The sequence below is a fragment of the Drosophila gunungcola genome (genome assembly GCF_025200985.1).
Source record: "Drosophila gunungcola strain Sukarami chromosome 3L unlocalized genomic scaffold, Dgunungcola_SK_2 000002F, whole genome shotgun sequence".
Taxonomy (NCBI): domain Eukaryota; kingdom Metazoa; phylum Arthropoda; class Insecta; order Diptera; family Drosophilidae; genus Drosophila; species Drosophila gunungcola.
In genome coordinates this window covers 3896511-3910134 of record NW_026453178.1, presented here as the reverse complement: position 1 = coordinate 3910134, position 13624 = coordinate 3896511, and the positions used below count along the sequence as shown (strand labels likewise).

General features: G+C 43.8%; 1 protein-coding gene and 1 non-coding gene across 2 annotated transcripts in view; both read right to left on the bottom strand.

Moving 5' to 3' along the window:
- Positions 1–880: 880 nt before the first annotated feature.
- Positions 881–962, bottom strand: Trnal-aag (transfer RNA leucine (anticodon AAG)). Its single transcript has one exon. It is a non-coding gene; the product is annotated as a tRNA-Leu (tRNA).
- Positions 963–2138: 1176 nt separating this feature from the next.
- The window catches only part of LOC128257728 (leucine-rich repeat-containing protein 15), a 54260-nt gene continuing 42774 nt past the window's right edge, over positions 2139–13624 (bottom strand). Inside the window, 1 exon segment of the mRNA XM_052988897.1 lies at positions 2139–5208. Within this exon segment, the coding sequence (XP_052844857.1) occupies positions 2725–5055 (2331 nt within the window). The 5' untranslated portion in view covers positions 5056–5208 and the 3' untranslated portion in view covers positions 2139–2724.

Genomic DNA, 13624 nt, shown 5'->3' with positions numbered 1-13624 from the left:
AACAAAGCCCCAAAGCTGGCTAGAACATCCTCTAACAAAATGGGAATAAAAACACAATCAAAACTTTCCTAACTTAAAATATATGGTTCAAGTAAATCGCAAGTAAAATTCAAGTTGAATTTTTGGTTTTTTAATAAAAGCCCAATAATAACTACAAGAAAATGTAAAAAAGGTCTATGTTTTATGATTTAACTCTTATTATGTATTTAATTTGCAATAGCCATTAATAAAACAATTGTTCATATATTATAGACAAAAAACAAGTTGGCAAAAACTTTAGATTGTATAGTGGTAGATAAATAATTGTAAATCATATTTAAAACGCAAAGAACTTTGTATATTTTTATTTTTTATGATTATTATTAAATGTAAAAATTACCAAGAAATAAATAAAATTAAATTATTTTAGCTGCCAGTGACCCCGCTTCGTGTCACGATATCAAATCCATTACAACGCTTGAGATTTTTGCGGAGTGGCGCATCGTTTGACAACTCACATGGTAGCAGCAGAAGGGGGGTCTGCGGGGCCAGGGAGACCCTGTCCCTTATTAGCGCAAAACGCTGCACGTTGGGAGCGTGTTTTGGGACATGTGTGCGTGAGCCCGTGTTTTTGTTATTGTTCTTAAATGTAATTAAATTATGCAGATGAGCGCCATGCGCTCGCTTTGCAACTCCAACTCTGTTTCTGCCGCTGCCGCATTAACTAAACTGCCATGGAAAAGTGTTTTTAGGTATTTGCATTTGACACCGACAAACAGTTGCCTGGTGTACTAGTTTTCCCAAGTGCTGGCGGGCGGAATCGTTGGCAGATTGCTGAACAAGCTGCTGCAAAATGTTAGAAAAATAGAAATGAAAGTGGAATAAAAAAACTAATTCCATTTGGCAGCGGTGGGATTCGAACCCACGCCTCCGAGGAGACTGGTGCCTTAAACCAGCGCCTTAGACCGCTCGGCCACGCTACCCCTTTGTATAGAGCGGAAAAAATACTCATTCAAAAAGAATTAGCAAGCGAAACATGTACTGCTAACCCAGATAACGAATAGAGCAGCACCAAAGTAAATACATTTATCTTACGCATCCCGCACAAATTTAAAACACATGCCTTCTTTATTGTTAAGTTTGTTCTTTATTTTATTTTATCCTCTAGTTCTTGAACACTGTTGAATTTTTTCATTTTCTGCGCATTTGCGGTTATCCGTTACATTGAGAGAATTCCTTGCTTGACTTCATCTTGCTTCACTTCTTGTTTTTATGATACGATTAGATGCTGATTCACAAATTTCGTTTGTTTAGGCTAAACTCTATGTCTTGTTTATATGCTTATACCATTTCATATGGTTTCGTTTGTTTAACTATGCTTGTCCCTTGTAATTTGCTTAAATTGTAGTTGAAATTGATTTAATTTATTTATAGTTGTGTTGTCGTATAGCTAGATGAAAGATCTGGTTCGCTATGAAATATGAATATGAAATTTGCGTTTGAATAAGTTTTCAATTACATATGGTAATCTTTGTATTTTTCATTTATTTGTATTACTTTTAACTCCCTTGTATTGGTTTTGCAATTTGTTCCATTAAATTGTTAAATATGTACAATCGATCAAAGTGTGGCCGACTCGTTGCAGTGAAAAAAGAAAATCAAATCAAGTGCTGAAATAAAAGTCTTCAGCCAAGGCTGGAAAAATGATAAACACACAAAATGAAAACAAAGTGAAATGTATGTTTTTTTTTCGAGCATAGTTACTTTTTTTTATTTACACGTATAATTCGTATATATAGATTTACTTTGTATTTGTTTATATTGCATAAATTGCTTATTCATATTTGTGAATGCGACGTAGATTCTATATGAATATTGCGGAGTTTTCAATAGTATTTGCATTTTACACTGTGTAAACATCTTCTTTGTTTATTATTCCGATGAGTAGTTTATTCTTTACTGAGTCTATTAACTATAAAAATCTGTTGTGTTCTATTTTAGTTTTTGCATATTTATTTCGTTTTTGTTTTAGGCCTTTTCTTTATTATTGGAATATTTTGTGAAAGCTTTAGGCTAAATACATACATAGTTTTAATGACTGGTGCTTAAGAGCTTATCTTATTTGTTATTTAATAAAGTAAAATTAGTTGTTTGCTTAGTTTTTTTTTGTGTGGTTTTGAAGTTTAATAGATTTTTGTGGTCGCGCCTAAAAAGAAGCTTCTAAATATGTACAAGAATTGAAACGCTTTTAAGCTTAACCTAATATTTAAGATCACTGGTATGCAAATGAAATGGCCGTGCAGCAGGCTGGTCGAATGTATTTTAGTTTAGCACTTGACCAACCAACAGTGCCTGCCAAATTGTGCGCAAGATTTCCTTATATACACCTGCGTTTTTCCTGCGCTTTTCCCGCTCGACAACCTCCCGAACTAAATCCTAATTTATACAAAATGCTTTCGCTTGAATACACGTAACGTAGGAATATACAACTAGAGTATGAATATTCGGGATTGCTCTGGTTTTCGTTTTTGCTAAGAGTGTATTTCCTTGATTAATGTCAAATAGCAATAACTCTTTTCAAAAGCATAAACCAAGGCAGGCCCGATTAAATTAGATTGAACCCCTGCTTCCTTCGCTAATTTCCTCCTTGACTTAACCCTTGTAGAAGTAATGCAGCTCGATATCCGGATCCGGTCTGGTTTTGATGATGGTGCGGCCCAAAGTGCCGCACGTCTTGGCCGGATATCAGTGGTACCGCCTCAGGCTCCCGTTGTTGTTGCCCACTGCCACGCCCACAACGCCTACGCCCCCATGATGATTGTTGTTGGACAGGGTGGACACGTTGTTGTTGTTGTTGTTGGTGTTGAAGGATCTGCGTCCGGTGGTGTTGCCATGGATAAGCGCCATGCCCACTCCATTCCTCAGCGGCAGAGCGGGGGGCGGCGGAGTGGGCGTGGGACTGGGCGGCAAGTCGTGATCCAGCGGCAGCGAATAGTGTGAGTTGTTGTGTATATATCCCGGCTCAGACATCGCATCGCATGGCTTGGCATAGACTCCGCCATAGTGGTGACTGTGGTGGCTCTGGTTCTGGTTGTGGTTGAAGTGGTCCTGGGTCAAACGGATGCCATTGGCAAGTGGCTGGCTGTAGTGCGACAGGGTGCTCTCCTGCACCACCGGCGATCGGTGGCGCGGCAGCGAGGTAGCATTCAGTGGCTTACCGCCGTTGCAGGTCAACAGTCGCATGTCCTGCTGCGAGTGGTGCATCTTCGAGGTGGCCGGCTGCTGCTGCTGTTGCTGCGGCTGCTGTTGGCCATTGTTCGTCATGTAGTGGATGTGGCTGAGCTGGGCGAAGGAGTTGGAGGCCTGGTCCACGGCACTGGGCACCTGCAGCTGCGGCACTGCCCCGCTGGCCGTGCTTGCAACACCACCACCACCACCACCCCGACCCCGCAACTGAGGCGGGGGTGGTGCTTCTAGCTATAGCTCGGTGACCGGTATGGGCCGACTGCTGCCGCCCATATAGGGATATCCGCCGGCTGCCGGATGAACGCCTCCACAGCCGGGCGGCGGTCTGGCCATGTACTCCTCGTCGGAGAAGGTCTTCTGGTACTCACGCTCCTTCCTGCCCAGCGCCGAGTGTCCCTTCAGCATCTCCCTAATCCGGCGGCGACAGGTGTACAGCACCAGGGCCAAGGTGGTGATCAGAGCGGCACAGACCACCACCAGGATGCCGATGATGGCCTGCTTGCTGGCCGCGCCATGGGCACAGCCCAAAAGGGGTTCGGCCAACTGGGCCAATGGCAAGTCCCGCAGAGCCGTCGGATAGGCACACACCACTGGGGCGTACTGACCACTAGCATTCCTGCTGACCAGCAGGTGACGCAGCCACAACAGTCGGCAATCGCACTCGAACGGATTCTCGGAGAGATCCAGGGTCTGCAGATCGGCCCACGGCACTAGACCCTCGTCCAAGCTGCTCAGCTGATTGGCCTTCAGCACCACTGTGCTCAAGTGGGGCAGGCCACCCAGGGCGATGGCGGGCAGCTCATTCAACTGCTTGTTGCTGGACAGATTCAGGTGCTCCAGATTGGCATTTGCCCCGAAGGCACCGCTCTCCACACGCCTCAGTCGCTGGGCACCGGTCAGCTCCAGATGCCTCAGCTCGCGCAGACCCGCAAAGGCACCCGTGGCGATGACCTCGAAGTCGTTTTGGCCAATGATCAGCTGCTCCAGACGTCCCAATCGCTGCAGTGCTGCCGTGGGAATCGCAGCCAGGCGATTGTCCGACAGATCCAGGTAGCGCAGGGCCTCCAGACCCTTTAGCGCCTCCCCCGAGACATTGTGCAGGCCAGCTCCACGCAGGTCCAGGCGGGTCAGTCCCTTCAGATCCTCGAAGGCTCCGCCCGGAATGGTCATGAACGAGTTGGTGCCCAGGTAGAGCTCCGCCAGGGTGGGCAGGGCCTGGAAGGTTATCTCCCCCGGCACCGTGGTGAGGGTATTATCATCCAGATAGAGCACCCTCAGGTTCACGAGTCCATCCAGGGCATGTGGATCGATGTGACTGATGCGATTCTGGCCGAGATTCAGCTCCGCCAGCTTGCCCATGGGCGAGAAGGTGCGGTACTCCAGTTCGGCAATCAAGTTGCCCCGCAGATTCAGCACACTGATGGTGGAGAGGCCCAGGAAGGTCCTGTTCGACACCTGGCCAATCTTGTTGTGGTCCAGGTGCAGCTCCTGCAATTTGGCGTGATACGCAAACGAGCGTTCCGGTATGGTGACCATGTCGTTGAACGACAGATCGAGGAAGGTGAGCTGCGCATAGAACTGCATGGACGAGTCGATGGTCTTCAGCTTGTTGTTCTTGATCACCAGTCGCTGGATGGCGGGATTCAGGGCGATGGGCAGGACATCCAGAGTGCCCTCGCCGCAGTTCACCATCAAAGTGTCGTCGTCGCATTCGCAGCCATTCGGGCAGTTGGCCAATCCCTGGGCCACTGGCAGCGTGGCCACCACCAGGACCAGGAACAGACCCATAGCCTGGGCCAACGACATGGTAATTGGCCTTCGTCTGCTCATTACACGCTGCTCGCTGTCTTCTGGCTTTCTGCACCACTTCTCGTCGTCGTCGTCGTCGATTCGCTTGTGTGCTCTCCTTTCCACGTTTACTATGTTCGTTCTGGCCAAGTTCGCCAATGGCTAGAGCTCTCCAGTCCAGACTCCGGCATTCGCCTGCAAATGGAGGGGAGACAAGCAAAAATGGTGCGGGGTTAAATTGATTTTCCATTACAGTTTAAAATTGCTTGGCTCTTGGATTTCCATTGGATTTGGCAGCTGCAGAGCAATCGCATTGCCCATTGCCCATTGCCCATTGCCCCCGTCGGGAGTTAATCGGCAGTTTTGTGGACTGCCCCCCGAAAATGTGCCTCCATTTGGCTGTCGGGCAGTAAACAAATGAAGACAATTTAAATGGCCACGGCCTGGACATTAGGAACGGAATTAGCGGATGGCTAAAAGCAAATGGAAGTTGTTGCAAGTTTCACTTTAACAGTCTGTTTCGGACTTAATGGCTGCCAGGCAGTTAGCCGAGAAACTTTGGGGTTGGGCTATCGATTGGACGGCATAGCATGGAAGCTGATTGCCACGGATTAAACTATTTGCCTAGAAATTCTTCATTAAATCTGTTTATGATACTTAAGGAATTACCAATGTTTCTGTTAAACGATTTGGTTCAGTTGCTTGTTTTAACTTTAGGTCGGAATAGTTTACTATTTTAATATTTTGTATACCAAAACTTTTTCTTATACAAAACTTTAAGATTGATTTCCAATTTAATTCCAGCTGAAAGTGCTTTAATTATACTCGAATGCCTTTGAAGAGCCAAACCCTGTTTTTTAACCTACCCAAGGCGGCACACATGTCAGACAATGGGCCAACCCCAGCAACCCTTTGTGTCAACTGGCAGGTCCCCAAAGTCAGACCCTGGCCCCAAAAGGCCATCCCCCGCCCCCTCCCCCTCTTCTCAGATACCAATCCTCAATGGATCCCCAAACAGGCCAAAGATATGCCGCATAGTTGGGGCCAAACTTAAAAAACAACTTGCACTTTGTTTGCTTTTGGGACATTTATCAGCTTCGGGGATAATGGGCAGCCAAAAGGGGGAAGGGGCTGGGGTCTGGGGACGACTGGCAAAACAAAACTTAATTTAGCGCGGCAACTGCGAGAAGTTCAAGGATGTGGGGCCCACAAAAAGGATATCGGCACTGGGCTCCCCAAACGGGCCATAAAATAAATAAAACAAAAGCGAATTTCTCTTTTTTCCTTTGTTGTTTTCATTTCGACTGAGAGATGGGGTTGAAAAGACAAAGGATGCTGTGTATGCTGTATCGTCCCCCTTTCATATTTTTCAACTTTTACGCAGTGTGGGCGTGGCCGGGCCCCAAAGGCGCTATGAAAATAATCATAGATGTGGGTCAGACTTCAGAGCGGCGGAGTGCTGCAAAGGATATAACTTCCGAAACTCTCGCTTTTTATTATGTAAATATCACATAAACACCCGGGAGCAGCCATCATATGAAGCAAGGCTGCAAAAAATGGCACTCGTGGAGGGTCCTTGCCGGCCTTATCCCGCTCCCAGTTCCGACTCCTCATCATTATCATGCATATGCCATAAAGCAACTTGTTGAGACTGGGACTCCGCCTCGAAGAAGAACAAACAACCGACAACATTTTCGGTTGAATAAAAACAAAAACTGAGAAGTTTGCGCTCCTTTGTGCGCTCCTCAGCTCAGCTGCTTGGAATGCATATGGCTGATGATGATGGAATGGGAAAAATCATATTTAAATTGCTAAAATCCTGTTAAATGGCCAACGCGATACCCCAGGCCTGCTTTTCAATGAGCTCCCAGCCACGACCTGTCTCGAAAAGTTCAGAAGCCATCAGTTGGGTTAGGCTTTTATTTGGCACCAAAGGCTGTGAGATGAGGTGGAAAACGGGGAGTGAACAATTTAAAGGAGTTCCTGATGGGTTACACTTAATTCAGAATAATAGATGGCTTGTAAAGAACAATTTTATGGTATTTTATGGATTCCTTTCGGCTTTTATGTTTCCCTGCCTTGTGTGAGCATTCAGAACAACTTTAAAATATATTTTGAAAGAAGTTATTTTAAATTAAAGACAAGGAATACCTAACAAAGTGATTAAAAATAATTGGCATTATTCTTACTTCGCTTTAGAAAAATATATCTTTTTAAATTTTAATCAAAAGTTTTCAACGTATTTTTTTCCCTTCGTACTTGTTTAAACTTTTTCATTTATTTATTCATTTTGAATTTAAGTAACCTGCTCAACTTTCCAATGGGTGCAACTATTTAAATTGTCACTCTCATGAAAGTTTCCTTTTTTCCTTTTGAACCTTACAATCCCCATCCATTGAAGGTATGCATGCTCTTTATATTTTATGGTCTGCCGCTGAGATTTTATTTGGTAGCCTTTGTTGCCTTTTTAGGACATTTTTATTTGGTTTGCTGCTGTTGCTGAACTCATTTATTAGTTCCGCTCGTGTCCGACTTGCACTTTTTGACCCCCCTCGGTCACTATTTCCCTTCTGCCGACTATATCTTTTTGGCCATTGTTGGAAAATGTTTGCCCGTCGGTTGAACTTAATACAGTGCGAGAAAGTCTTAGAAGCTATTAATTAGCCAAGAAATGCTTGGCACTTAACCTCCAAGTTAAATGTAAATAAAATGAAATAATTTTGGTTTAAATAAGTTTATTTTCCTATGGTTTCTGGTAATGAAATTATTATTATAAAGACTAAATGGGGGCAAGATTATTTTTGTGTGTAGCTGTGAGTCCAACAGCCTTGTGGCCATGGCCCAAAAAAAGGGGGTGGGCAGTTAGGGGGTGGTGGGTGAACAAACCTCTTTTTATTGTATCTGTCTGGTGCCGTTTTCTGTTCCGTCTTTTGTCGGTTTTTGGTCCCCGGACTTTGGTTTTGCTTTTGCTTTGGCCCAGCACTCCGACTTCCGCTTCACTTCCCCGCCCACGATTCGACCACCCCCTTTTAACACTTTCTGCTGTTGCTTTTGGTTTAGTCTAGATTTTTTTTTTGGTTTTGAAAATTTGCCAGCACACACAAAAAAAAAAGACAATCATTTGCCACAACTTTTCTGTTGCAGTTGGTGGAAATTGCTAAACAAAAGCATGTTTCTGATTTAATGGTAGAGAAAAGAGGGGAAATGGAAGGGAGCGGGGTATGTTGGCAAGTACAGTTGTGCCCGTAGCGTACTCACTTTTCTCTTTTTTTTTTATCTGTGGCTGGCAAAAAGTTTGACGGTGCTTAAAAATAGCATTGGAATCGACTGGTCGATAATGGTTTCCAGGTTTCAGCTGGCCTGGCCCAATTTCCTTTTGCTCCCCTTAAAAAATAAACTTGCTCAACTCAAGCCATCAACGTCGGCAATAAACTTCAACTTTGCCTGTTTGCCAAATGTTTAATATTTCAAAGTAACGCCAGCCAATATCCTAAAACCTTTAACCAGAAACCCCCAACGGTCCCCAAGTTCCCCCCTTTCCCCCCTTTCCCCCCTTTCCCCCTTTCCCCCTTTCGCCCTGTTTTCACCCCTTCCCTGGGCGTTATTTATATGACAATTTCGCTTGAGCGCGCGTTAAAATATAGCCGACAATATTTTATGCTCAATGCCTTGGCTCATGTTTTGCCAACAGCCAAGTCCTGCCTGATCCGCCCCCCTATCCGTACGCTATGATAAACTTGGCAAATTTATCCTGCTTTGTGCCATACGTCTTTTGGCACAGTTTACGCTCAAGACCGCTTCGAAATCCCCCACCCCTCTATTTGCACTATTTGTACAGTTTACAGTTTCAGTTTTTTAGCTGCGACTTCGAGATACTTTTTGTATGCATCTGCAAGATACTTTTTCCTGCCGGTGCGGGCACACCAAATATTTGCCATCGCAAGGAGACAAAACAAAGAAATGACAGCCTCACGCACAGCCAGCATCGAATTGGAAGAGCGGTATTTGGGGCACCACCAAAACACCACACCACAGCACCACCCACCACCCACCCAATCAGCCACCAACTTTTCCGACTTAAGCTGCAGTGGAAGCTGAAGGCTGTGTGCCAGTGAAAGTCGCCGCGGCAACAGCCACTCGTCTGTGAAATAGAAAACGAAACAATAGACGACGGGTGGTTCCTGTGTTTTGAGTGGGTCGAGTAGGTGGGTGGGGTTTTCGAAACAGCTTCCAGAGAGTGGCCGCCAGGGGGCGCTTGCCAATTGCGCATCGTCACACATGTTACTTCAATTTTCAGTAATGGTAATCGGGCACAAGTTTGCCTTTTGCCGCACTCCCATTCCCAATACCAATCCCACTTCCAATCCCACTTCCAATCGGCAATTGAAACGGGCTTGGGCTTGGATTTCGATTCGGAATTTGGCGCACGAATTGAACGCTTTCTGGTCCCCTCTCTTTCGGCAGCTGATTTGTGCTTATGAACCGCAAAAGCTACATGGATATGGAGTCGATGTGATTCGAGAGGCCATATAATCAGTGTGGGGTAGCTAATTTCGGAGGAAAATCACTTTCAGATAACGAACTCGGTAAAGACCCACTTGCTCTGGGTAAAGAAATTCGAAAAGAGGTGACCTCAATCGGGCCTATTGTACATTGTACATTAATTTTCAAAAACCCCCCAAAAGAAATGTAAAGAAAACGTTAGCTGTGGTGTAATCGAAGTGTTTTTCACATGGATAAATTGCTTAGGTGCAAGAAGTGTAGTTTTTTAGGGTGACCCCAATATTTTGACAAGCTATCATGGATTACTTAGAATCAATCAAAACCTAAAATGGATAAAACTTATTATTAACACTACAACATTACTTAAACAACCTACAACTTCCAACAGTCGATTTAGCCAACTTTATAATGTATTTAAGACTAGCTATGAAGCTGTTTACCATCGATATATTTTAAATGTTCAATTGGGCTGGGGATGGTAAAATTATTGATACTCTTTAGTATCTTATCAATCTAAGCTTATATTTTCTTAGTTTATTATTCAAAATTATTTTGTCTACTTAATTTTGTCTACAAAAATGTCTTGTGGTAATTCCACACCTGATGGGGATTCCCCCACTTGGCATTCCCAATGTAATCCTTTGCAAAGTTCAACACCCCGAAATGAGCGGTTAAAGAGGCGCCCCAGTGAGCTGGCTCATTTGTTGGTCCTATTCTGGTTCTGAGCTGAGACGAGATGAGGTGGGTGAAAGGTCCCTCGCCGGCAATCTCCTCCATCCGCAGTAAAACCCGCCAAACAACAGGAGCAATGCGGTGCTTCGGATTCAAAAAGTATTTTATGGCTCCCTTGAACATTGAGACTAGGCGACGGCGACAGCTACAGCTACAGCTACAGCTACAGCTAAAGCCACAGCGATGAAGACGGCGGAGCTCGAGGAGACCAGAGTCGGCAGATGATAAAGAGGATGATGTCGACGACAAGCCAAGAATTTGGCAAAGTTGGAACTACGACGATGCTTTTATGGCATAATTCCTAGCACCTCCACCGCCTTGCTCGTCTGTTTGTTTTTACAGCCTGGCCAAAAAGTTGGCCCAAAAAGGGGCGAATTGGCAGTGCAAGAAAGTAAAGAGTAATACCCAAAGCAGTCATAAAGTAAACCAAATATTTTACATATAAACGACCGCAAGCCGACGTCGTCGTGGAGGTTTTTTCCTCGGCCCCAGACGACGTCGCCATTTTAGCCATAATTTTCCAGCCATTTCTCTTTTTTCCGTGGCTTCTACTTCAGCTTGTACTTCTACTTCTCCTTCGGCTTTGGCTTTGGGTTTAGGTTTGGCTTTCTGCCCAGAAAGCTGCGACAGTCGAAAGTAGGTAAAAAAAAAAGTTTCGCCCATCGACCTTGCCATCGAGCAGTGGCCCGCCCTTTTAGCACTTCCGTGTCTGGAAGTTTAAAGCCAAGACAAAGTTATATGTGGCAGACAATAAATCCCGAGCTATTGATCCTTGCTATATGTCTTAAACAAATTTATACGGCAAGCGGAAAACTAACCCATATATCCCAGACTTATTCTGGGATCTGGAGCAGAGTGGGGTGTGGCTTTTTTTTTTTGATAAACGCGCATATGGCGCCATTACAGAATGTCGAACATAAACTTCGCCAGCGAATGCAGATGGGGGGCTTTGGTTTCTGGTTTCTGGTTTCTAGGTTCCGGGTTCTGGTTGTGGACCATTTAGCGTCGAGGGCTTTAAAATTAAGGCGCGATAGTGGAGATTTTACTACAAACACGGCTTAGGCAAGTTGGGACATAAATTCTATGAATAGAGAATGGAAATGGGCAGCAGAAGGCAGATTAGGAAATGAGGTTTACTGAAGTTGCCAAAAAAAATGGTGGCTTAAAAATGACTTTGGGTGGGTCAGAAAAGGGGCAAATAAAATAAATACGAACTAGGTAAATTTAAGCATTGGGAGTAAGTTGGCGATGCGGTTTTAAGATGCCACTTATAAATTGAGGAAAAAGTTACAAATAGCTATGTTAATAATTTGAACACCTTTAAAAGAAAACGTAACTATAACTATTTAAAAGTTTCAAGATAACTCTGCCAATTTCGAAATAAGTAGAAAACTAAGAATAGGCTTTAGAAAAGTATTTACAATTGGTATTTTGCCATTTTGATTAAAAACGAGAACTATTAAACTCAAAGGCTTAAAAGTAAGTTAATGGATCTCATTCCACCTGCTCCATTATAGCCCCCGATTTCCTTTCTCACTTTGTGTACTCAGGACTTAAGACCTTAAGTGAGCCTCGTAACTCTAGAACCCAGATCTTTTCGGTCGAACTCTCATTTCAAGTGCCGAAAAGTTTGCCAAGCTCTAAGCCAAAGCAAATTAAATTGCCATTGCCCAAGCAAATGATTTTTTCAACAGCCGCTTTCGCTCCTTTTCTCCATTAGATGAGATAAAGTTGGCCAACTTTTGCCATCATTTCTGGTGCCGCTTATCGACAAAAGTCAGCAAACAGATCGGATTTGTATTTAAATTAAGCATTAAATAGTAAAAAGGCGCTAAATGAAAATGAGACAACTTAAAAGGGCCGAATAAGTGCACTCAAAAAATAAAATAAAATAATTTAAGATGGTTTTAATTTAATAATTAAGAATTGTATTAGTTAGTAAATTACATATAAATAGATATTCTCTTATTCAATAATTTTGTGCCTAATTGTGTCTCAATAAGTTGATCTCAGCTAAATAATACTTAACAGCTTTAATTTGAAATATATATTATCATTTGTTTCCAACATTTTCTGTGTGTAGAGGATTTGGAATAACCGAATGGAGGACAGCTTTAGCGCCTTACAACGGCATTTGCTGACAGGCATTAGGAAAGGACTCGGCGCGACTTTGCCTCCCCCTTCTCAGCCCTTTTGTTGCTGACTCAACAAGCAGGTGGGTGGTGGTGCCACTGGGCGGTGGGTGGTGTTTGGTGCATACCTGCAGCTGGACTTAGTGGCCAGGACAGCAGCGCTTCCGCTTCCAAGTCGTGGCCCATAAATCTTTCGCAAAATCGCGGCCAGGCGCAAAGTGCACCACAAAATGGTGAAAATTGCACGGCAAGGATATAACAAAAGGGAAAGGAAGTGCAGGAAAGACAGGGACAGCCAGAGAATGAGAGTGAGACAAGGATCTAAGCGGGCGGCTTACACTGCTCCACTCGGTTTGGGGTTAACTGACGTTGGCCTGGCCTGAACGGGGTTTCAGTTTCGCTCGGGTTTAGTTGGCTGTGCGTAAATTTAGTGCCCTGGAAATTTAGTTTCACAGTTGCGGTGATTTACTTGGCCAGTGCTGTCCCGTCTAGGAAAAAACACAATGGGACAAGAGTGTCCAAATAGGAAATACAATACACAATTGAGAGATACATATATAAACGTTAACACTAACGTTATTTAATAAGCTAAAATACTTAAATTTCAAAAATCACTAATTTAAAATTGAAAAACCTTTTTTACAATTATAACTTCATCTACTGACTTTTTTATATATCATATTATTACTTTTATAATATTTAATCAATTTTTAGTTAATGCAATTTTCAACTAGTTAGAGTTTATGTGTATATAGTTATTAAGGGATGTAAGTTTTTTTAACGAAAATTTAATCAGAGAATTTTCAATCCACTCCAAAGATTTCCCATTCCACGGTGCATTTAAAATGTTACATATTGTTTGCATTTGCTTTTAAATTTCCACGCTCAACATTGTACAACGATAAAGTACAAAAAAGTATTAAATAAGTCTGAACTTTTTGCCTACTGCCCTCTGCTGCTCTTCCTCTGCCGACTCTGCGTTCCCCGCTGAATTTCACATGAAGCAAGGCCGTTGGGAAGGGGGTCTCCGGTGGGTGGAGGGGCGGAGGACAGCGTCACATGTGTGCAGAATTCTACGTGGCTGGAAACGAAAGGTAAAGGGGATCAAAGGGGCAAGGGGGCAGCGTGGTTTTTTGCTTTAAGCAGCACCATTGTTTATGCTCGGAGCTTACATCGAAAGGGGGAACGAGAAGGAGATAAATACACATTAAAAAAAGTTTATTATTTTAAAGTTTATCAGATGT